General features: G+C 66.9%; 4 protein-coding genes across 9 annotated transcripts; 1 reads left to right on the forward strand and 3 right to left on the reverse strand.

The window, feature by feature from the left end:
- Nucleotides 1-106: 106 nt before the first annotated feature.
- Nucleotides 107-1727, forward strand: POLR2L (RNA polymerase II, I and III subunit L). Its single transcript, XM_023240286.2, has 2 exons — nt 107-285; nt 1449-1727. Exons 1-2 carry the CDS (start codon nt 191-193, stop codon nt 1555-1557), a joined length of 204 nt encoding a protein of 67 aa, XP_023096054.1. The 5' UTR covers nt 107-190; the 3' UTR covers nt 1558-1727.
- A 1223-nt stretch (nt 1728-2950) lies between these two features.
- CD151 (CD151 molecule) lies at nt 2951-7708 on the reverse strand. Of its 3 annotated transcripts, none has more exons than XM_045039744.1 (9): nt 7632-7708; nt 6598-6662; nt 5647-5728; nt 5346-5537; nt 4934-5008; nt 4377-4481; nt 4111-4269; nt 3908-3994; nt 2951-3818 (listed from the first exon to the last, which is right to left on the reverse strand). In XM_045039744.1, the coding sequence occupies exons 3-9, from the start codon at nt 5725-5727 to the stop codon at nt 3759-3761; spliced, it is 759 nt and encodes a 252-aa protein (XP_044895679.1). In that variant the 5' UTR covers nt 5728; nt 6598-6662; nt 7632-7708; the 3' UTR covers nt 2951-3758. The 3 variants fall into 3 exon arrangements, with proteins under 3 accessions (XP_044895679.1, XP_044895678.1, XP_011285478.1); XM_045039743.1 differs by lacking the exon at nt 7632-7708 and adding an exon at nt 7017-7271 and having other exon boundaries at nt 6598-6812; XM_011287176.4 differs by lacking the exon at nt 7632-7708 and having other exon boundaries at nt 6598-6984.
- A 249-nt stretch (nt 7709-7957) lies between these two features.
- Nucleotides 7958-14333, reverse strand: CRACR2B (calcium release activated channel regulator 2B). 4 transcript variants are annotated; one of them, XM_023240280.2, is made up of 10 exons: nt 12970-13418; nt 11953-12144; nt 11764-11875; nt 11108-11282; nt 10659-10805; nt 10458-10548; nt 10214-10306; nt 9816-9982; nt 9510-9581; nt 7958-8175 (listed from the first exon to the last, which is right to left on the reverse strand). In XM_023240280.2, exons 1-10 carry the CDS (start codon nt 13081-13083, stop codon nt 8073-8075), a joined length of 1266 nt encoding a protein of 421 aa, XP_023096048.2. In that variant the 5' UTR covers nt 13084-13418; the 3' UTR covers nt 7958-8072. The 4 variants fall into 4 exon arrangements, with proteins under 4 accessions (XP_023096048.2, XP_023096049.2, XP_023096050.2 ...); XM_023240281.2 differs by lacking the exons at nt 7958-8175; nt 12970-13418 and adding exons at nt 8834-9274; nt 14201-14333; XM_023240282.2 differs by lacking the exons at nt 7958-8175; nt 12970-13418 and adding exons at nt 8834-9274; nt 13426-13560.
- A 533-nt stretch (nt 14334-14866) lies between these two features.
- On the reverse strand, nt 14867-20155 carry PNPLA2 (patatin like phospholipase domain containing 2). Its single transcript, XM_023240283.2, has 9 exons — nt 19838-20155; nt 17886-18118; nt 17732-17797; nt 17180-17389; nt 16862-16922; nt 16575-16751; nt 16329-16461; nt 15989-16111; nt 14867-15895 (listed from the first exon to the last, which is right to left on the reverse strand). Exons 1-9 carry the CDS (start codon nt 20022-20024, stop codon nt 15625-15627), a joined length of 1461 nt encoding a protein of 486 aa, XP_023096051.1. The 5' UTR covers nt 20025-20155; the 3' UTR covers nt 14867-15624.
- Between the last annotated feature and the right edge of the window lie 1796 nt (nt 20156-21951).

Consider the following 21951-nt stretch of genomic DNA (forward strand, 5'->3'; position numbering starts at 1 on the left):
GGTCCACGCGAATGGAACTCGGCACGGGGGGAAGCGGACGCCGACGGCACCGGGGCCGGAGGGGCGGGCTGGGGGGCGGCTGGGGGCGGGGCTGGGCTCCCCCCGGGCGATGGACGCGCCCTAAGCGGGGCTGGCTCCGCGGCGGAAGCGCGGCGAGATCAGACCGAGCGAGCGCTGAGCTGCCGCCGCCATGATCATACCCGTGCGCTGCTTCACCTGCGGAAAGATCGTCGGCAACAAGTGGGAGGCCTACCTGGGGCTGCTGCAGGCCGAGTACACCGAGGGGTGAGGCGCCGGGCCGGGTGGGGGCGTGGGGAACGGGGGTCGAGGGGTCCCGGCCTGCGGGACTGAAGGGCGGGGGGTGGGGCTCTGGGGTCTAGGGGTCCCGATCGTGACGCGTGCGGACAAGGGGCGGAGGACGAGGTCAGGGGTCCCGGTCTGCGGGTGGGCTGCTGCTAGGCGCGGGGGCGAGGGAACGGCGGGACGGGGTCCCGGGTCCTGGCGGGGTGGGAGCGGGCATTTGTTCAACATAGGTGACTCTTCGGGAGCTTTCATTCTCTAGGCTCTCTCCCAACCCTGCTCCACTGATGTGTTCTCACTGGAGCCTTGCCACCGCCCCCACCCCCACCCCCTCCTTGCAGTTCGGGGAGAGGAGGGGAGTTGAGTATCAAGCCGCCGGTATCTTGGGGACTTCTAGGTATCCCCTGGCAAGTCATGGCACCTAAGTCGTCAGCTTCCTCCCTGTCCTCCTGCTCTCTCTCCTCTCTCTGCCATTAGACCCACCCCCGTGTCTTGGCAAAACCATTTGCCCCTTGGGGATATAGAACAAGCTTCCTGGCCACATAGCCATGTGTATCACGCTGTGCTGGGCGGCGGGGGCTCTTTTCTGGCTTTGCTCCTTAACACTGCAGTTACCACCACAATATTGTCTGAATCCCTGTTGCCACTATAGTCTGACTCTTGGCTCCTGTGTGGACAGTCCCCTGTCCTGACCACATCAAACCCCCTGGGGCCTGGGGTTCGAATGTTTTGGATGAATGTGGAGGCCCGGGATGGGCTGAGTGCTCATGCCGGGTACTAATGAGTCTGTTCCAATGTCCAGAGTGTGAGTGAGTGGCTGGTAGCCTGCACAGGACCCCCTTGCAAGCACACCACCGTCAGGGACCTCCCAACCTGGCCTGCTCTGTCCCAACCTGTCACCTCCGGAGCAGTGTTCAGGGTGGCTGGGGCTCAGTCCCTGGCAAAACTGACAACTCTAACTGGCTTGACAAATGAGACAGAGACGGGGGGTGGGGCGGTGCTCCTGGAGTCTCCCTCCCTGACTTGTGGAGCCGAGCTGGAACCATCCCACGGCAGCCGAGTGTGGCTTGCCCGAGCCTGGGCAGGGCCCTCCATCTGCCCGGAAGAGCCTGGATGAACGGAGCACGGCCTGCTGTCCTTGCCCACAGGGACGCTCTGGATGCACTTGGCCTGAAGCGCTACTGCTGCCGTCGCATGCTGCTGGCCCACGTGGACCTGATCGAGAAGCTGCTCAATTATGCACCTCTGGAGAAGTGAGGGCGCTGGAGCCCACCCGCCCGCTGTGCTCACCAGGGGCCGGCAGAGTCTTGCCCAGAGTTCCTCCCTGTGAGGTGTGGATAGCCTGGAGCATGCCCGTGCATTGCCTGCGGGTGTGTGTCTTCCAGTCTGGAAGGAACCGTCCAGTAAAGGTCTTTGCAGAACAACAAGAAGGTCCTAACGGTTGGCCTGGTTCTGTGGGACTCCCTTGTCTCATGCCTGAAGCTGCTTAGGGCTGGACATGGCCCTCACTGCCCAGGGGGAGGAAGAGCCATTCAGATGACAGCCATTCAGCCTGGGGGTGGGGGGTTCCTGGAGTGCGGGCTCTCACAGCCCAACAAAGTCACAGACGGCCAACAGCACTTGGGTTAGGGGGCCAGGGGACACTGGCATCCCCGCCCCCATGTTCTGGGTGCTCCTTAGACCTAGCACAGAAATTCCCCCAAACCCCTCCCAGGATCTCAACAACCAGATTTCCTGGGCCCTGAATAGAGTGCCTGCTGTGTCTCAGTTGCCCATCCAGAGGGTCTTGCTGCCAGAAGCTTCTAGGCACCAGCCAAGCCCAGCAGGCTCCTTCCCTTGGCCATGTTCCTGCAGGGGGAGGGCCCAGCCTCCACTGCCACCCTTGAGACCCTCACAGCAGCTTTAGGGTGGGCCTAGGAGGCTCTGCTGGGTGTCAGAGCCGGTCAAGCTCCCAGGGCCCTGGGCACTAGCATTTAATCCTGTGGCCCCACCGAACAGCTGTCTTCCGGGGACTTCCGTCCTGTTCCAGCTCAGGCTGAGGCTTCGAGCCCGCAGCCATCACCCTGGACGGGAGTCGGCAAACCCTGGTGCCCTCCGGCAGGCGGAAGGCAGGAGCCTATGGTTAAGAGAAACAGAGGCAACTTTCTCTGGCACCTTCTTCAGGGCCAGCCCCACTGCCCAGATGTCTGACATGGGGTCCTCTGAGAACCAGTAAACACACCTGTGGCAGGAAGGTAGGGTCTGCCCAGGGGAGACGGCCTAAGCCTTGGCTTCTGTTGCCAGTTCACGTCCTGCCAAAGCTCAGGCCTCCTTCCTCATTCCTGAGCCCACACCCCCTTTCCTAATCCCTACGTGAGCCAGAAGGGGGTTTAGAAACCAGCGTTCGAGGCCTCTGTTGCCTCTATGAGGCTCTGGCCACACCACCGTTCTTCCGTCCCAGAACCGGCAAGGCTCTGCAAGCAGCCTGTGCTCAGCTGTCTGCCATTGGCCTCTCGGCCCTGGAGTCCCATCAGTCCTTGGCTCCCACGTGGCTGCCTGGGACCACCAGGATGCGCCCTCCTGGCCCCTTGTGGGACTGGGTTCTGTCCCCCTTGTTGGAGAGAAGGCCCTGAGGACCAGAACCAGGTCTGTCGCTCACGGAGTAAGCCCACTCAGTCCACAAACTTTTATTGAGTGCCTGTCACATGGCAGCAGCAGTTCTAGGCATTTGTGATACAGCAGTGAGTGAACCCACAACCCCCTGCTTCTGCCAAGGGGAGGTGATCGTGAACAAGTGAGCTTGTGGCCTTTCAGTGGGGGGAGTGGTGGGGAATCCAAGCAGGGGCTCGGGCAGCAGAGGCCTGACTGGGAGGGCAGATACAGGACCTGCAGGACAGGACCGGGCTCGCTTGGCTTTCCTGAGCGGGGCTGGGGGGTGGGAGGGGTGGCGGTAGGCAACCCAGCGGCAGGTGCATCTGGGACTCTTTGCCTGCGGCTGTCCCCACCCGGCAATGCCCTGACCACCATGCAGAGGTGTGCCCAGGGGTCTAGGAGCACCCTAGGGGGGCCAGCCCCTTTCTGCCCAGTTCACCCCAAACCAGCCCCTCTGGCGGAGCACAGGCATGGGGGGTGGCCCCCCCTCCCAGGGCCCCAGCCCCACAGGAGAAGCAGAGAGGGACTTGACTGTCAGAACCCAGTGTCCCCACTCCGGGCAGAGTATTCCTCCCTCCCCGCAGCTGGAGGGCCCCGCCTCAGTCCTCTGGTCTGGAGAGAAAGGCACTTGAAGCTCCCTCTGAGGGAGGGGGTCCCCAGAGGTCACGGTGGCAGCACGGGGGTGCACACGTGAGAACGCCACCTCCCTGGCAGAGCGGGGAGAGGGTACGGAGCAGCGTCCTGGGACTCTGGCCCTGGGGCCGTCAGTAGTGTCAGCTCAGTAGTCAGGCGGCAAAGCTGCGGCACTCGCGGGGCGCCCGGCAGGGTCAGTAGTGTTCCAGCTTCAGGCTCTTGTACAGGCAGCACGTGAAGATCATGCCGAAGAGCTGCGGCACAGAGCCGGGGTGAGCAGGGCACGGCCACCAGCCGCCCGTGTCCCCTGCACCCGTGGGGGCCTGCCCGCCCCCCCCTGAACCTGCACACAGGCGATGCCAACGCCCACTGCCCCGATGATCCTCAGGTGCTCCTGGATGAAGGTCTCCAGCTTGGTGATGCAGCCACCCTGGCGGGGGAGGGGTAAGGTGCCAAAGGTGGGCGAGTCCGGCCCCTCGGGTGGGCCCCCGGCACCCGGGGCTGCCGCGGCTCCTCAGCCCTTCACCGGGGAGCCCAGGCACCTACCTCCACCTTGTAGATGTTGGAGGCGTGGTCCCGCTGCCCGCAGCCGGTCACCACAGTCTTGCAGCAGCTGTCGGGAACCACGCGGCCACCCGCCTGGCCGGAGCGGATCCACTCGCTGTCCCTCCAGTCATGGGAGTTGTTGCTGCCACAGCAGCGGAACTGCAGCGGCAACGCGGCCTGGGCTGAGCCCCTGGGGCAGGGACTCCCTCAGGGGCCCAGGGGGGCCCGCAGGGGTGTGCACACCCACCCCCGTGGTGCCCACGTACCTCCTGCTGCAGCTTGTCCACTGCACTGGTCACACCCTCGTGTCCTGGCTGGTGGTACCGCTTGGTCATGGTGTCCTTCAGGTGTTCCTTGAGCTCTGTGTTCAGCTGGGGGTGAGGGGACAGCTTCAGCAGAACAATCCAAGACCCTCCAAGCTGGGGCACGTGGAGGCAGGGACAGACCGGGGGCAGGTGGGGGGAGGGTCTCCAAGCAGAGCTAGGGCCAGATGCTGGCTGGGGAGGGGCTGGGCTGGACAAGTGTCCCGGGTGGCCGTGGACAGGGTTGAGGACAGGGAGGGAGCTCCAGGTCCCATGGACACCTTCCTCCCTGCATGAGCCCCAAGTGGGCCTGTTGGGCGCTACAGGCAAGTTGTCCGTCCGCACTGTGAGCCCCTACCCCCCAGGGGCCTCTGGAACATGGGGGAGGGGGAGCGTGTGTCCTTCCAAGCGTGTGTGCCTGTCTCACGTGCCCATCTGTGCCCTTGCACGGGCACGTTTCCGCGTGTGTGTCTGTGTCCCCGCGTGTGTGCGTCCCCGCGTGGCCTGTCTAGGCCCCTCACCTGCTGGTAGTAGATGTAGGCCAGGATGCCAGCGATGACCTCCAGCAGAAAGATGAGGAGGAGAAGGATGAAGTACTGGGGGGTGGGGGGGCGGGGACGGTTAGCTGGGTTGGACGCAGACACCCCTGTCCCGTGAGGACTCCTGGCGCCCAGACACGACAGAGCAGAGCCCCCAACCTCAGATCCCAAGTGGCCACAGAGGGCTCATGGCAGTGGGTGGGTGCTGGCACTCCCTGACAGTTCCCCTCGGCTGGCCGAGCTGGGATGCAGGGATGCCCCCCGCCCCTGGCACAGGTGAGCACCGCAGAGGCTGTCCTGCGGCGTCACACTCGACCCCCACCATTCCCTTTTTCACCGGGGCCCCAGAGCCCGCCCCCCACCCCCCCCAGCAGCAGCCCGGTGCCCTGCTAACCAGGCGCAGCAGGTTCCGCCGTTCCTTGAAGGTAGCGCAGCAGCCCAGAACGCCGGTCACCATGACAACAACGCCAGCCACCACCAGGATGTAGGCTGTGGCCAGGTAGGTGCCCGAGGCCAGCAAGCTGATGTAGTCACTCTTGAGGGCCAGCGTCCAGATGCCCACCGCCATGACGGCCAGACCAGCCAGCTGTGGGCAGCGCACACTGGTCGGCACGCCCGCCCCCAGGCCAGGGTTCCCCTTAAGGACCAGGAATGGGAGCGGCGGAGGCCAGCGGGAGGGGGTGCCCACTCCTCACCCAGAAGCAGCAGTTGAAGACGAAGAGCAGGTACTTGAGGCAGACGGTGCCACACGTGGTCTTCTCGTTGAACTCCCCCATCCTGGGGCCGAGAGGCCAGGGGAGGTCAGTAGGAGGGGACACAGGCACCCAGGCCAGCCCCTGGCTGAAGCCAAGCCCACCACTGGCCCCGAGTGAAGGTCCTGGCAACGCATCCGTGAGAACCTGGACGCTTCCTGAGGGGCAGTTCGGGAGCCCCTCCCCACCCCTCACCCCCCACCGCAGCCAGGGCGGATGTCTAGTGCCCACAGCCAAGCTGAAGGCCGAAGGGCCTGGCTCCCCTGACCAGAGCCCAGGGCACCAGGGGGCCGTGAAGGATTCCAACCGTCACCGGCTGACTCACCCCTGCTGGCAGCCGGGGTCAGAAGCCCCAGCAGGTACCTCAGGGTGAGCTCATGCAGGCCCCACCCGCCTCCCCACACACACACACAGCATTCCCGGGGCTCCACATCACAGGCCGGCAGGCTGGCAGGCACCTACCGGCTGCTGGGGGGAGGAGGAGGCCACTCACAGATGGACGGACCTGCCCCTTACCAGCCCCATGGCCTCAGGGAAGCCCCTCAGGTGTCTGTTAAAAGCCAGGCCTGCCTTCCTCCCCACCAGGGTGAGAACAGGCGGTTCTGGGCATGCGGAGCCCGCAGAAACCCATCCCCCAGACCTGGGGGTACTTCCTCTGCTGGTCCTCTCTGCTGGAAAGGGGGCGGTCCCACCAGCCCCAGCAAGATGTGAAGCTACAGGAGCTCCCGAGTGGCACCCCAGGGACCCCTTCCCTGCTCTCCTGTGGGGTGTCCGCACTGGGGTGGGGGGAGAGGGCCCTGGGGCACAGATGGCAGCTGAGTGCCCCAGGCTACGTTTCCAGACTACACAGCACCACTCAGAGCCGAACTTTCACCTGCCCCACCCCGCGCTCACCTGGTTGGCTAGTGAGGACGGATCCTCTCTGAGACAGGTGGACGGAAGTTCCCTAGGAGGCACCACTGGGAGGGCAGGGACAGGTCACCGGTCTGGCCCACGCTGGATCAGCAAGGGCCTGTCACCCGTCCTTGCAGCCGCCCCTGGCAGTGGCTCTGACCAGCTGGGTTTCCAGAGCAGGCAGGGAGGGGAGAGGCCAGGCCCGGTATTTTGGTCTGTGCTTGGGCGGGGCAGGGCGGAAAACATTTCTGCATAGTGTGATCCGGGGAGGGACCACCCGCCTTCTCCAAGCACCCCGCCCCGGGGCCTTCCTGCCAGACCCGCCACCGTCCCTTAGCCCACCAAGCAGCGGTTCCTTCGGCCTCGGAAGGGAAAAACAAAAAACCAGACGCAGACCCCTTGGTTGGAGCTGGGCTTACGGGGGCCTCACGTGCCCGCAGGCTGCTCCTGGGCCCGTGGTGAGGTCCCAGCCTTCTGAGGAGGCTGATTCTCCCGCACGCGCGGGCGGCGGGCGGAGGAGGGGCCCCTCTTTCCGGGAGTGCCTGGCGGATGTGAGCCCCCTGGGAAGGCGCCGGCCAGAAATAGTTCCCGCGGCCCGGGACCGAGCCGCCCCGCCCTGGCCCCTGCAACTCAGCCGGGCCCGCCGCGGCCCGCGGCCCGCGGCCCGCGGCCCACGCCCCAAGCAGGGCAGCCCCGCACTCGGCGCCAGCCAGGCCCGAGGAGGAGTCCCCGCCCGGGCGAGCCCGCGGCGCGCCCACCCGCACCCCGGCGGAGGGACGGGCACCGGTGTCCAGAGACAATGACTAGGATGCTCGGGTGGGGTCGTAGGGGCCGCCAGGCCTGTGCGAAGGCCCAGGAGGCGCCCGGCCCCGGGCGCCGACTCCGTCCCGCTCCGGAAAGGGCCGGGAGGGGACTGCTGCCGGCCGGCGGGACCAGGCCTCCCGGCGCCCGCAGCCGGGCCTCCGGGGCCGGGCCGCGCAGGGTCCCGGGACACTCGGCCCCTCCCGGCCCGCCCAGCCAGGCGGCGCACTCACCGGCCACGCGTCGGAGTCCGGGCGCGGGGGGGGTGGGGGCGGCTGCTCGGAACGCGGAGACTGCGCGGCGGGTCGCGGGCCCGGGAGTGAGACGCGCCCCGCCCCCGGCCTGCAGGCCCCGCCCCCGGCGGCAGACACAGGGCAGGTCTCGGCAGTGCTCCGAGAGGGCGGGCGGCGGGGACGCCCGCCGGTGCGGGCGCTGGGGTCCGCCCGCGACTGCGGAGGCGGGCGTGCTGCACCCGGGGGCGCCCGCAGCCCAGCCGGGGCTCACGCCCTCGGGAGGCCGAGGAGCTGGGCTGGGGGCGGTGGAGGCGGCGGCCAGGCCAGCAGGCCCTCCTCCAGGCCCAGGCCCGTTCTCTCCCCACAACGCAGGGCCACCCGGAGGCTTGCAGGGCCGGCGGAACAGATGCTGGCTTGGTGGGGTAGGGTCTGGGGGTGCGGTCAGATGCAGGAGTGCGGTTGCTCTAGGTGCAGTATGGAGGACAGCCTGGAGTGGAGGCCTGGGGTCCCTGCCAGGAGCAGTCCAGTCTGGAAGGCATTGGTCCTGGGAGGGGTGGAAAGGGGTGGGGTAGACAGGGCCGAGCCTTCTGACCTGCTGGGTTGGGACACCCGCAGTGGGAGTAAGGAAGGCGAGGCGACTCCCAACCCACCAGGCTCATTCCCAGACCCAGGCAGGGTGGGTCAGATTCTGCAGTCATTCGGAAGCTCTCCATGGATAGTGGTCCCCAGCTCCTTGCCCATGGTTCACGGTCTGGCCAGCAGCTCCCCACTTCCAGGGAGGTGGCAGGGCGGGGTGGGGTGATGGGAGGGGGTGGAGGAGGGACGGGCATGGGAAGCGGCCGCAGGACTGCCCCAGGAGGTCCCACTCAGGACTGGCTCAACTCCAGTGGGCTGAGCTGGTCCACCTGGGGCTGTGTGAGGACGGGTATGGGGAGGGGATTGTCAACTGGGGCCGGGAGCGGGCCCAGACAATGGGCCTCGGTCCCCTGGTTCCCACAGAGGGCCCCACAGGGCTTCAGCTTGAATGGACAGTGAGGGCTTGAAGGCATGACCAGAGACAGGCAGGAACATCCACAACCCCAGCACCTCAGGACATGTGCCACACGTGTACTGTCCAGTTGCCTTGAGAGTACCATGGATACCTCATGTGCGTACCAGGGAAATGCTGTGACGCACAGACACACAGGCTGAGAAGGTCACGGTGCAGTCAATGGACTTTATTAGGAGGAGGGAGTTTTTCTGCTGGTCAGAGATGGATTTGATGGGATGGGACAGGATGAGGCCCCGCAGGGGGGCACGTGAGACTCCGACCGCCCCACCACTCCCTGGGTAGTTCCTTCATGTCTGCATGCAGGCAGGCCTGCAGTGCCCTGAGCAGAGCCCGAATGCTGGATGGGCCATGACGCCTCGCCTTCGAGGGGTGGCCTCTCCGAGGGATGCCCAGTGAGTCTCTGGGGGATGGTCAGCGGGCACTGGGAAGGTGGCCAGAACCACATCTTGGGGGGCGAGCCCAGCTGCAGCAGCAGCAACAGCAGCACGTGGGGCCCGGCATGCGAGCCATGGCCAGAGCTTTCCTTCGACCGCTGGCTAACCGCTTGGCCTCACAAGCATCCCTCTCATCCCGTAGCCTCGCATTCAGCTCCCTGGGGAAGGGGAGTCCAAGGGCTCTGAGAGGCAGCATTCCTGGGGCAAGGGGGGAATGCGGGCTCTGCTGTCCCTCAGACGGGGTGCCTGGCTGTGGATGCCCCCGAGGGATGGGGGACAGACATGAGGACGGACTGCCTCCCAACAGGATGAGGCCGTGGTCGGGAACGTTTGAGAGCTAGGATACCCCAAACTGTGTGGGGCCCCTCCCCTCCGGCCTGCGCCTGACCGCACCTGAGGAGTCCCAGTTGCCGCAGGAGGCTGAGCTTCTCCTTTTGCATGTTCCTCGACACAGCGACCACATCTCTGCAAGAGAGAGGTGATGACCTGGGTGCCGGGAGGCTCCTCGGCGCGCCCCACGACCCTGACCCACGCAGACCCTGAGGGCTGGGCCGGGACGGGGGATGGGGATGGGAGTGGCCCGGACCGAGCCCCCAAAGCTATTCCCGCCCCGCCCCGCCTCACCCGCCGGCCGCAGCCCCTCCCCGGGCCCGCCCCTGATGGTCCGCCTCCCCCCCCCACCCCCCGCTTCCCAGGCACCGTAGGGCTTGCTCCTGGCGGCTCCGCAAGTCGCCCTCCAGCCTGTGGAGCTGCTCCTGCGTCCCCTCCAGCTGCGTTCGTAGCGCCTCGTTGGCTAGCCACAGCTGGGCGTTCTGCGCCTGCACCTCCAGCTGCTCGCTGGCCCGGGCCTGCAGCTGCTGTTCCAGCTGCGGGATGTGGGCGGGGGGTGGGGGGGCAGTGCAAGCTGGGGAGGACCCCTCCACCTCTTCTTCGGGGTGCTGCGCTTGCCCCTGACTCCCAGTAATTCCGGGGTCGGGGACACTGAGGCACCGGGACCTCAAGTGTACCAGAGAGTGCACGGGTGACGGCGGGGATAGGGCCCCGCGCTGGGTCTGTCAGCACCCCAACCCTGCAGGGGCGGGTGGGGGGCCACTCACCTCCCGCTGCCGCAGGCCTGCCCGCTCCAGCTCCTGCTCGCGGTCCTGCAGCTCCAGCTCCAGGAGGCCTGTGCGCTCCTCCCGGGGGAGGTCCTGGGATGTGCGGGGAGCTCCTGAGCCCAGGCGGGCGGGGGAGGGGCACGCGCCGGGAGAGGGGCCGGGTGGAGCCAATTTTGAGGGGGCGGGGCCATGAGACAAGCGCGTCTGGGATTGGGCCGGGGCGGGGGCGGGGCTTGGGGCCCACCTGACTCCGGAGACGCTGGCGCTGCTCGCGAAGCTGCTGCTCCGTCTCCTCGTACAGACACCGCACCTCCCTCTGGTGCTCGCTTTCCCGCCTTCGAGGACGGAGTGGGGCGGGGACTGCTGTTTGAGCCCGCCGGCACCACAGACCCCAGTCTCGCCTCTACCGCCTCCCGAGCCCAGCCGCCCAGGCCCCATTCCTCACCGCCGCAGCGCCTGCTCCAGGCCGTCCCGCTCTCGGGCTGCCTCCTCCAGGCAGGCCGACGCGCGCACCAGAACGTCCTCGAAGGAGCCCAGCAGCTCGGGTCGCTCGCGCTGCAATCGGGTCCAGAATGTCCGCACCGCTCGCTGCCTGCAGGGGGAGGACAGGGGCTGAGGCTGAAGCGGGGGCTCCCTGACCCCATCCCTAAGGGTAAGCCGTCTGGAGACACCTGCAGCCCTGGATAGACCAGCCGCGTTCGCCTCCTGAAATGCAAATTTTGCGGGAAATCACGCTCAGCCCCTCCCAGGTGTCACAGCTGACGGAGAACGACTGGGCCCGTCCCAGCCTAGGGACCCCGGCTGGAACAGACACGCGGGGCAGTGTGGACAGGCAGCATGCAGAGGGGGAGGCAGCAGAGGAGGGAACTGGGGGCCGAGTCAGCGCCAACTCACTCGCCCAGGACTGGGGCCACCCCCAGCTGCTCCAGCGCTTCCCGGAATCTCTCCTCCTCCTCTTCTTCCAGGGAGCCCCCAGTGCCCTGCACATCTGACCAGCCCGACTCGAAGGTTTCCTCTGGAGCCTGGGAGGGCGGTGTGCTCTGGGCTGACTCCACCCCCACAAACTTCCCTGTGGGCATGGGAAGGTAAGATTATCAAAGCTGTAGGTTAGCACCCTGGCTCAGCCGCCACTCACCACCCCCCACCACACACACACACACACACACACACACACACACACACACACACACATCCTGTCCTTATTCTGAGCCCAGTTTCCTGTTTTTCTTTCCTTATCCTGGTCAGACTCGTGGCTTAGGAATGGGAGGTGACAGCCGGGCCAGAACGGGGCAAGCCTGGCACCCGGCCCCACCTGGGTTTGGCACGGATGGGAGGGGGTCGGGTAGCAGGAGGGGCAGCTCCATACATCGCCTGGCGGTGGGGGGGGCTTCCTCAGGGGCCTGTGTGCACTGACACTAGTGTGTGTTCCGCAGGGACACGACGGAGAGTCACAGGCCGCCATCTGTGTCTGCTGTGGACTCCAGAGCCACATGTGCCACCGGAGGGTCTCTGGGCAACGGGGTGGGGCGGGGGAGGGGGGCTCCGCTCACCCAGGCCGAGGCAGAACTCCCAAGCCGTGAGGAAGCCGGTGCCGGCCTGATCCAGGCTCTCGAACACAGCCTCTAGCTGCTCCGGTGTGAGGGGCACGTCGTTCTGCAGGCCCTAGCCAGGCAAGGGTGGCAGGGCTGAGTAGCCAAGGTCGCCCCCGGCTGGGCAGCCTCTTGGGACTGGGGATTCACCTGCAGGTCATGCCGTGTGAGGAAGCCCTTGGCGTCTTTGTCACACAGCAGAAACAGCTCCTGGGCCTGCTCCAGCGTCTCTGCCCGTGGCCTCCCGGAGCCCCCTTCTTCCTCTCCCTCCTCCTGCCGGTCCTCCCCGGCCCCGGGCTTCCGGGGCCTGGCCTTGGGAGTGGGGGTCTCGGCCATCACGTGCTGCAAAAGCCAAGGAAGAGTCAGGGCCTAAGCAGAAACGAGAAGGGAGAAGGGAAGGCAGAGAGGCTGTGGGTGAGGGCTAGGCTGGGGTGCTGGGGTCCCGGAGTGAGCAGCGGGGCCTCCTTCCACCAGGCGGGAAGGCGGGAGAAGGCTCCACAGAGGTCCAGAGAGGAAGGTAGCTGGGGGCAGAACCGTGCTGCAGACAGGGGTGTCGTGGGTGGGGTGGGGCAGGCTCACGGCCTGTGGAGGCTGCGTGGGGGGGAGGGGAGCCGGTTCAGGAGAGGACCTGGGGGAGGGGCAACCCGCAGTGGGGTGGCGGGGAGTGGTGAGGGTGGGGAGGCAGCTACAGGAGAAACTTGTGATGCAAAATAAGGAGGTAGGGGCTCCGGGGCCGCTGAGGGGAGAGAGCTTGGGTGACGGACTGGCCAGCGAGGGGAGGAGCTGAGCAGGCCCTGAAGGTGGGCACCTGGAGACCTGGCTGACCGGGCCGGGCCAGCTGGAGCGTTCAGACAGTCCCGGCCGGGTCCTAGCCCCCGAGTCTGGGCCTCAGCGCCCTCGGCCGCCGGGCGGCCGGCAGGCGGTGTCTGCTCCTGCCCTTCTGCCGCCGCCCCTCCCTCCGGGCCCCGGGCCCCAAGGGGTGCGGGTGCAGGGTCTCAGCCTGGAGCACCGGTGACTTCCACTGGCCTTGCCGGGAACGCGCCAGATTCTAGGCTTGATGGCCCTCCCCCTGGCACGAGGCCCCTCTGCCCCCTCCGGGTCGCTGCAACCTCCTCAGCCCCCCCACCTCCCACCCCGCATGGCGCTCCGCCCCCTAATCAGACCCACCTGTGGTCCCCCCGGGCGCCCAGGCCCCGGATTTCCCAAAGCTAACCCCCAGCCTGGGGGATTCTGGGATCCTCTCCCCTCCGTCCGGGACCCTAATTTTCCCTCCGCGCCCATACTCCAGGAGCGGCAGGAGGGCGCAGTGTCCAAAGAGGGCAGGTGTGAGGAAGGGCGGGAGGAGGCGGTCGGGGGACCGGAGTCGTCTCCCCCCGCACGCCGTCGCCTCACCCCTGCGGGAGCGCCACCCCCACCGGCGGCCCGCGGGCTCCCCGGGGCCAGAGGTCCATCCCAGCCGGAAGCTGCGCGGCGCCGGGCCGGGGGAGCGGGGCCCACTGGCCGGCCGGGTCCCGCCAACCGCCGCGCCCACCGCCGCTCGGCCCCTCCCGGGCACCGGAGGGTCGGCGCGTCCCTCGGCGACCGCAGGGTGGGGCGCGGCGGCGGGACCCGCGAGGCGCCTACCTGCGAGCTGCGCCGCCGCACCTGCCGCGAGGCCCCGCGGCTCCTCCGGGAAGGCGGCGGGGGGCGCGGGCGCGGAGCGGCTGCTGCTGCCCCGCGGGAAACGGAGACCCCGGCGTGGGCGGCCCCGGGCGGAGCCGCCGCCGCCACTGTCGCCGTGTCTCCGCCTCTCCGCGCGGCCCCGGCCTCCTACTCCTTGCCCGGCCCCCGCGTGCGGCCCCCAGCCGCCCCCCGCGTCTGTCCCGGCAGAGCTGAGTTCACGTCGGGGCGGAGATGACCCCGGTGGCTTGGGAACCCCTCCTGAGCAGGGCCGAGGCGAGTAGGGTGGGGCTGTCCCGAGGATCCCGATTTAAGGCGCCAAAAAAGTGTGTGCAGGACCAAGCCGGGCAGGAGGCAGAGCAAGGTATTTTCAACGGTCATCGCCAGGAGTGGGGGCGGGCACTCTGCCTATGCTTCCCCAGTTGTGGTCTTTCCCGTGGTTCAACAGTTAGCAGGGAATATATTACAAAATGGTGCGTGCATCCGCTGCCTCGGCGTAAGGCGTGTACAAGTGGGGTGGGGGCGCAAAGGAGCCCCCACCCCCGCCCATGGTGGCCTGCCCCCAAGCTGTCCTTTTGGGGCACAGCCTTGACTCCGGTTCCCCTTGCGGGCGAGCTGGGAGAGGGAGCTGGGCGGGACTCGCACGTGACCTTCCTGCCGGGGGAGAGACCCCATTCTCTTGCGGAAGGCCCCCCCGCCCCAGCCCCAGCCCCAGCCCCAGCCCAGCCCCTGAACCCACCTGGGAGGTGGTCGGGGGTCTGGAGGCCTCTGCTCCTGCAGGGGCCTGGGATCCTGCTGAACTAGAACAGGTTGGGCCTACGGGACGGGAACTGGAGAGCGAGCGGGGGGCGGCTCCCGGCACCGGGGACCTGCCCGGCCGGCTCTCCCAGTCGTGCAGTCCCTACCGTTATTGTTGGCCGGGGCCTGCCAGCGCCCAAGAGCTCCGGACAGCCAGCCAACCACCCGGCTCTGCTCCAGTGCCCCTCCCCCATGGGCCCTTTTTGGTCACCAGGAAGGGCTGGCTGCACCCCCTCAGACTGGCCAGGGCAGAGGACGCCTTCAGGAAACCATGTCCCACAGAACAAGGTCCAGCCTCCTCTGGGTCAGACCTCACCCTGCCTGACGTTCCAGACCCGACCTACGTATCTGCAGGGGTCATAGGGGTGTGGTGGGAGGGGGACACGCGATGGAGAATGTGTGTGCACTGGCCGGTGAGGTTTGCCTTGATAAGGGGAGGCCCAGCGCCCTGCGAAGAGCCTTGTGCCACATGCCCACAGTGGGGCAGGCCCCGTGGCTCCCAGGTCCCCAGGCCTCAGCTTGGGAACCTCGCCCTCCACCGCCCTCCCAGCCTGAGGTCAGCCCCACACCACCTGTGTCACCATGGAGTGGAGATGCGGACACCACCTTTGGTAAGCATTTCTCAGTTTTTATTTAGTGAGGATCTTGGTCCCGGCATTTCCGCCGGCCCTTGGAAAGCTGTGCCCAAGGGTCGGGCAGCACACCTCCGGGCAAAGTGAGGCAAACACAGCAGTCCCAGGCGGAGAAGTGGGCTAGAACCTGGGCCCACCAGGGCCTTTAGGGGAAGGCCTCAGGCCCGGAATGCCAGGCTGGAGGACAGTAGGGCCCCTGTGGCCCGGGAGTCACACGCAGTGAGAGAGGCGGGGCCGAGCTGTGGCATTTATTATATCTGCTTTGGCGAAAATAAATAATTCTTCACAAACGTTCTTCTCTGGCAAAACTTGCCGAATGAGGGAGGCGCAGGTGCAAAGCTCTAGGGAGTAATACTGCTCGGACTGGGGGACGCTGGGCTGGGCTGGGCTGGGGGGGGCGGGGGGTGGGGTGCAGCCCAGCCCTCCTCCCCAGCCCTGGGGCAGGGCCTGAGGGGGAGATAAAGGCACAGGTGAGGGGAGGGGTACCCCTCTTTCTTCAGCGCAGCAACAGAGTGGTCGGTGGAGGGGTCGACGGCAAGTCCCCTTCTAGCAGCTGTGAGGGGCCCCTTGTCCTGACTCCTGCGGTGGTCATGGAGAGAGGCCCAGGAGGGGGGATCTCAGCCCGCCCCAGGGCCCCCACCTCACGGGGCAGGGAAGCTGGGGGACCCAGCCCTCAGCACCGGGACCCCAGGGGGCTGGGGAAGGGCGGAGCAGGGTGGGGTGGGGGGAACACTCAGCAAGGGGGCGAGCCGGGTGGGAGCTGTGGGGGCGCAGGGGCAGGACTGGCGGGGGCGCGCATGCGCAGGGCATCGGGTGGGAAGGCCACGTTTGTGCAGAAAAGGCCCAGGAGCAGCTGGCGCTGGCACTCCTCCCACTTGGCCAGCGCGTCCCCTAGCGAGAGGCTGGTGCGCATCCAGCTGGGCAGTGCCTCGCTGTAGGTGGCACAGGACAGCTGCACAGACGGCAGTGACTGGGCGCGGCGCAGCTCCACCTGCTCCGACAGCCTGCAGGTGGGGAGGGATGGAGGGCGGGAGGGCTTTAGAGGCGGCCCCTGGGGCTTCAGGCCTGGGGGAGACACAACAGTGAGGGGGGCTCACCTGGACGGCAGGTGGCTTCCCAGCTTCCTCTTGGCACGCATCACCAGGTACTGGCAGATGCTGCCGGTCTGCTCCCTCATCCACCGGATGTCCTCAGGGACGTCAGGCAGCCACTCCAGCAAGCTGGGCGGGGACGGGAGGCGTGGCCTCAGGGCCCATGGCTCCTCCCCCGCCCCCACGCCCACCCCACCCCGGCCTGCGCCCCAGCTTCTGGGACCCCCGACCCGGCATCTCTGCCGCATCCCCCCCGCCAGCGGCCTTCTCCCCACGGTGTCCACCACTCACGGATGACGAAGTCTGGTCCCCCACGGTCCCCGCCCAAGCCCCCTACTCCCCTCACCGGATGGTGAAGGACACAGCGCTCTCGAGCGGCAGAGTGTAGGGCACCATCATGGCTGTGGCCAGACGCACAGGCAGCATGTTGGAGAAGGCGGTCAGCAGGTCCTTGGGCTCTATGCAGGCCTCCAGCAGGGCTGGGGGTGGGCGCAGGAGGGACGCTGACCAGCAGCCGGGGAAGCCAGGCCCTCCCCGCTCCTCTGCTCCCCACCAGCCAGGGACCCCCATCCCCCACGCCAGCTGCACACACCCTCATTGAGCCTCGCAGGCAGATGTTCCAGGATGTGGTCCTCCAGGGGTGGCTGCAAGGGGCCCTCCGCTAGGGCCCTCTCTGTGGCCCCCTGGGCCTCCTCCACATCCTCATCCTCGGGGGCACGGGGGCGGGCCGGGGGCAGCGCCAGCAGGGGGTTGGGCCTGTTCAGGAGGCCTGGGTGGGGACCCCCCAGACAGGTGATCAGCACGGGAGCAGGGGCAAGGGCGAGGAGCCACCACGCCCGCCCACCGCACCCACGCCTGCTCCAGGGGGCACCCACGCACCGTTGCGCCTCAGAAAACGCAGCCCGTCCCTGTAACCCTGCTTGCACATCTCCCGCAGCACCTAAGGCAGGGGGACGATGAATAGGAGCGGGGAGGCACCAGGAGAGAGCCGGGGTGCCCTGCTCCGCCCTCTGGAGCCCCCACAGCCCCTTCCTTCCGCCAAGGTGACAGGGATCCGGGCTGCTGGACGGGGGGCCTCAATGGAGAGTCTGTGCAGCGCCCACCTCTGCCTGGTCCCTCAGGAGAGGCCTTCCGGCAGCTCGCTCCCCTGGCACTGGGCCGGGACAGGCTCAGCGGGGCCCCTGGCGAAGGGCTCACCGTGGGCTCGGGCGGGAACAGGGCCTTGGACAGGCGGTAGAGATTGCGCAGGTTGAACTGGATGCTGGTGTTGGTGAACCGGAGCTCGTGGATGTTGGTGGAGCTGTCCTGTGGGCAGATGTCACTCTCTCCCGAAAAGGGGGACACGGTGATGGTGTTCTTGAGCTCGTAGAGTGGCAGGTTGTCTGAGATGCCGCCATCAACATAGCGCTGCGGGACACACGGCCACACAGGGAGAGGCCTGAGGACTGAGCTGGCTAACCCACTGGGCCACCTCGGGCCCCACCCCGTGGCTATTTCCTTTCACCCACTGGGCACTGGCCACGGGCTGCCGAACAGATGGCCAGACCTTGGGGAGGGGCAGAGACAGCCACAGGAAGTATGCATCTCCAGGGGGCCCGCCTGGCTCTTGAGTAACGTGGAAGTGAGGCAACAGGCTGGGGGGGGGGGGGGGGAGGCACCGCTGCCCTTCCTCCTCCCCACTGCCTCGTCCCACCGCCTGCCCAGGGAACAACTCTGGTCGCCCAGGAAAGGTGCCCCGGGGATACTCACTACGCCCTGGAGGGCCGGAGGGATGAGGCCGCAGTACACAGGGATGAAGGTACTGCAGACGTTGGCCTGTGGGGCAGGGACAGAGAGGGCGTGGTGAGCAGGGACCCTGAGCTCCTACGGTGCCCGATGCGGGATGCGGCCCACCACGGCCCACCTGGATGAGCTCGTCCTTGGAGCCGAAGTGGGATATAATGACGTTCTCGCCATCAGAGACGCGGGTCAGGGAGATGCCCAGACGCCCGCTGGCGCGCTCATGGCTGTCAGCAGGCAGGGTCTTCAGCAGGCAGCCACGGATGGTCTTTACCAGGTTGAAGGAGGGGTGCAGTGGACCCAGGAACCGCTTCCGGGCCTCCTTAGACACCTCGATGATGTTGGCACCTGCCTCGCCTGGGTGAGCAGGGCCAACAGTCAGGGCTTGCCACCACCCCATGGTTCCGTGCCCAGAGCCACAGCACGCACAGCCACGGCACCGCCATCTACCCTGGAGAACTCCCAGTATCCATCACGAGGCCTGGCCCATGATGGGGACTCTTGCTTCCTGCCCCCAGAGAGACAGAGGTAGGCTACCACCCCTGGAGGGCAGACAGCTGGGGCCAAGGCCTTCCCTCTGCCCAGTATTTCCCAACTGCTTGCCCTGATCCATGAGTCACTGGGCCTGACCTGGCGTGGCCCCCAGCCTGTGAAGGGGGGGTGGGGGGGAGGCAGAGGTTCAACCCTGACCAGCCTTAGCCTTCACACACTTGGCCAGACCCAGGGAGTCCAGCACAGGCCTGTGGGCATGGGATTGGAAAGAGTGGGGTCCCACTGCCCCTGAGAAAGCACCCCCGACACTCTTCTTGGACAGAGCCCGCCATGCTGTGGAGACTGTAGCTGCCCAAGACCGCTCCTGAAAAAGAGGCTCCTTGGGGGTAAGAGGGGGTGTCCTGGGAGCCACCTCCACAGCAGTAAGTCAGGTGTGGCCTGAGGCCAGCACGCAGGTATGACAGACACTGGCTGGACGGCTTCCAGAGAGGGAGGGGCAGGGCCCCCAGGTCCCAAGGATGCGGAGCTGTGCTCCTTCTACCCCAGCCCCTCAGGGCAAAGGTCACTGGAAGGGGGCAGTAGAGAACCACAGACAGGCTCCTGCTGGGCAGGGCATTCAAGGACCTGTTGACCCTTCTGTCACCCTGGCTGCCCTAGTAGCTGGGGGCTGGGCACCTTTCCCAGGACTCCTGAAGTACTCAGTGTGCTGTAAACAGCACTTGACGCGCCTGCCTGAAGTGCCTGTGAGTAGAGGAGGCCATCCCGGTGCACACCCACCTCTGCACTACCGCTGGAGAGGCTGGAGGGCCCGGAAGCACCCCTCACCCCAGGAGAGTGGGTTGGCCACACCTGGGAACCCAGGCCCACAGTGGGCGGTGGGCAACGAGGGAGAGGGTGGGGAAGAGTTTGCCTTGTCCAGGCCCTACCGGCCAAGTTCCTCCTCCAGATGCCCTGGGAGGCACCAGGCTACGGTACCCAAATACTCTTCAGAGGCCACCCCATACAGGGCCCCAGGAACAGCATAGCCCCAGGACACAGTGACCTGGGCCACTGCCGGGCTACCGGGGCCCCTCCCCCGACTCTCACGGTCCCGCCCACGAGTTACTTTCTCTTTCCAATGAAATACCTTTTGCTGCACCTGTCCTTCCTCCAGCCTTTGCGCCCTGAAAGGCCAGAGCCTCGGCCCCAGAGGCGCGCGTGGCCCCACCCCAATCCCTGGGCACCTCGATGCAAAACAAACCAGGCCCCGCCCCCGGGCCGGCGCCCGGGCTCGGACCTTCCACCCGGGTCCTGGGCGCGGGCAAAAGACCCCTCCCCACCCGACCCGCGCCCCTGCCAGCTTCCCAGAGCGGACGGGGCGGGGCGGGGGACGCTCTACCCTCTGGAAGAACATCCGCCCGGCCTCCGCTCACCCCGGCAGGACCCCTGCCGGATCCCGGCCGCGTCCCCTCACCCAGGCAGGCCCCCTGTCCCGTCCGCTTACCTGGCAGGACCCCTGTCCGGCCCCCTCGTTCAGGCAGGCCCCCTGTCCCGCCCCCTCGCCCAGGCAGGACCCCGCGCCGGATCCCCGCCCCGCCCCCTCACCCAGGCAGGCGCCGGTGACCAGCGCCGTGGCGGTGAGCGCCCCGGCCGAGGCGCCGTAGATGTGCGTGGCGTTGGCCACCAGGAAGGGCGCGTGCTCGCGGAGGCAGGAGGCCACGCCGATGTGGTAGACGCCCAGGAAGCCGCAGCCCGCGAACGAGATGTTCCACGTCGCCTCCTTGGGGAACATCGCTGCGGCCCTCCGGGCTCCGGGGCTCGCTGCGCGCCGCGCGCTCCCGCTCGTTCCGGGGCCGGGCCGGGCCCGCGGTCGCCTTAGCTCGGGTCCCCGCCTGCGGAGGCGGAGACGCTGTGCCTGGCAGTGGCGGAGGCGGTGTTTTTAGTGGGGGCGGGCGGGGGCGGGGCCAGCACGCGCCGCCCAATCGGAGCGCGCGGGGAACGGCCGCGCCCTCCGGGGGCCTTGGGGCCCCGCCCCCGGGCCCGAGACCCAGTGCCCGGCCGCCGGAAAGCTGGAGGGAACACACAGTGGCCCAGGGGTGTAGGGAGGGGGAGCGCAGGCCTGGGGCGCGCGGAGTCTGGGGACCCGAGAGCCTCGTACAAATCCGGAGACTTGCGAGGGGCAGTCACCGCCTCGCTCCTGAGGGGCCCACCTACAACACCCACTCAGGACACTGAGGAGCTCGCCCCAGGGCAAGGACCCCAGGACTCATCCACAGACTGACTCATAAGTATCTAGGGCTGGAGGCGAATCACACACAACTCCCAGAGCTAACACTAGTGCTATAGACCCCAACCTGACGCCCAGGCCCTAGCCGCCCGCGGGGGCGGCCCCTCCATAGCTAGGAGCTAACCAGGGTTCTACGTGGGTAAGAGTCAGGCCCTCCCCTACCCCCCCCCCCCCCCTGCTAATTGCCCCAGCAGGTGGAGCACTCCTGTGATGTCACCCTCACACCCTTCCGCATTTTTCTCCTGGAGTGTAGGGCAGGCATAGTCTGGCTTGGAGCCAGGAGCCAGCCCTGCACCTCACCCCACCTTCCAGACAAGGGGCTGGTCTGTGCTGGGGTGGTGGGATGCCTCTGCCTTCTCAGGAACACCCACACCCTAGGCAGAAGCCGGTGCCAGGGCTGTGGAGGTCTGGGCTGCGGCTCAGGACTGCACCCTCCACCCCCTTCAGGCCCAGGCTGAGAAGCCAGAGCAGGGCTTCCCCAGGACGGGACCATCTGGGTCATGCTGTCCATCCCTCAGCCTCTGTGCTCTCAGCCACCCATACTTGGCACCAATGGTGTGTCTGACAGAGGGACTGCACAGGATAGAGCAGTGGAGCGGGGTCAGTCCAGACCCAGCCCTATTTGAGGGGTGGGGGGAGACATTGTTTACATAAGCTCAAAATGAGGACTGATGGGGGACCGGGGGCGGAGGGCACAGGACTGCCTAGGCTGCAGGACAGCACGCACAAAGGGGTGGGGAGGGGAGCCCAGACCCGGGTATTGGGAGAGAGGACAACAGGAGATATTTAACTGAATTTGACTTAGACCAATTGACCTTCTCTTGCACATGGGGACCCTAACCCCCAAGTGCCTTGGATGGATGTACAGTGCAGAGACTATGGCCCCATCAGGATGATCAAGGCGCCTTCTGACTGAGACCTTGGGGAAGCTGCTGGAAGCGGCAGGGGGCAGGAGGTATGGTACAGTGGGGATGAAGCACACCCCAAAGCTGGCCTGGAAAGCTCAGGGGTTCACCAGGGTGACCACCAAGAGGTGCAGGCTGAGCCAGGGACCTGCTCCAAGGACAAGCCAGGGTCCAGGCCCTTCCTGCTTCTGAGGGACTGTGGGGCCTTGAAGGGTGGCCCTGCCCCAGTGCCGGGAGACCTCTGCCCCCATTTCCACATCAGAGCTGCACTGTTTTGGATACACATCCCTCTCTCCAGGCCCCTGGGACTATCTGCTCTGGAGCCAGGAACATAGCAGCACTTCCAGGAACCCTGGCTGGGGGTGGGAGGTGGCCCCCCTCCCTCCCAGTGTGGATGAAAACCCTGGTGTTTGCTGTGTAATCACATAAAAAAAATATTTTGAAAGAGGGCACATGTGAGCACGTGGGGAAGAAGGCAGGGGAAGAATCCCAAGATGTGGGGCTGGATCCCAGGAACTGTGAGATCT

This window comes from Felis catus, chromosome D1 (genome assembly GCF_018350175.1).
Source record: "Felis catus isolate Fca126 chromosome D1, F.catus_Fca126_mat1.0, whole genome shotgun sequence".
NCBI lineage: Eukaryota > Metazoa > Chordata > Mammalia > Carnivora > Felidae > Felis > Felis catus.

Excerpts from the sequence above, each read along its gene's own strand:
- POLR2L (XM_023240286.2), top strand. The coding sequence starts at position 191 with ATGATCATACCCGTGCGCTGCTTCACCTGCGGAAAGATCGTCGGCAAC. Across the intron at positions 286-1,448 it reads CAGGCCGAGTACACCGAGGG|GGACGCTCTGGATGCACTTG; the intron begins GTGAGGCGCCGG and ends CCTTGCCCACAG.
- CRACR2B (XM_023240279.2), bottom strand. The coding sequence starts at position 13,083 with ATGGGCGCGGAGGGAAAATTAGGGTCCCGGACGGAGGGGAGAGGATCC. Across the intron at positions 10,549-10,658 it reads CTGGAGCAGGCGCTGCGGCG|GCGGGAAAGCGAGCACCAGA; the intron begins GTGAGGAATGGG and ends CCGTCCTCGAAG. Across the intron at positions 9,582-9,815 it reads CGCCAGGAGCAAGCCCTACG|AGATGTGGTCGCTGTGTCGA; the intron begins GTGCCTGGGAAG and ends TCTCTCTTGCAG.
- PNPLA2 (XM_023240283.2), bottom strand. The coding sequence starts at position 20,024 with ATGTTCCCCAAGGAGGCGACGTGGAACATCTCGTTCGCGGGCTGCGGC. Across the intron at positions 18,119-19,837 it reads GGTCACCGGCGCCTGCCTGG|GCGAGGCAGGTGCCAACATC; the intron begins GTGAGGGGGCGG and ends CTGCTCACCCAG. Across the intron at positions 15,896-15,988 it reads GGAAGCCACCTGCCGTCCAG|GCTGTCGGAGCAGGTGGAGC; the intron begins GTGAGCCCCCCT and ends CCCCACCTGCAG.
- CD151 (XM_045039744.1), bottom strand. The coding sequence starts at position 5,727 with ATGGGGGAGTTCAACGAGAAGACCACGTGTGGCACCGTCTGCCTCAAG. Across the intron at positions 4,482-4,933 it reads CCTACATCTACTACCAGCAG|CTGAACACAGAGCTCAAGGA; the intron begins GTGAGGGGCCTA and ends CCTCACCCCCAG. Across the intron at positions 3,819-3,907 it reads TTGGCATCGCCTGTGTGCAG|CTCTTCGGCATGATCTTCAC; the intron begins GTTCAGGGGGGG and ends TCTGTGCCGCAG.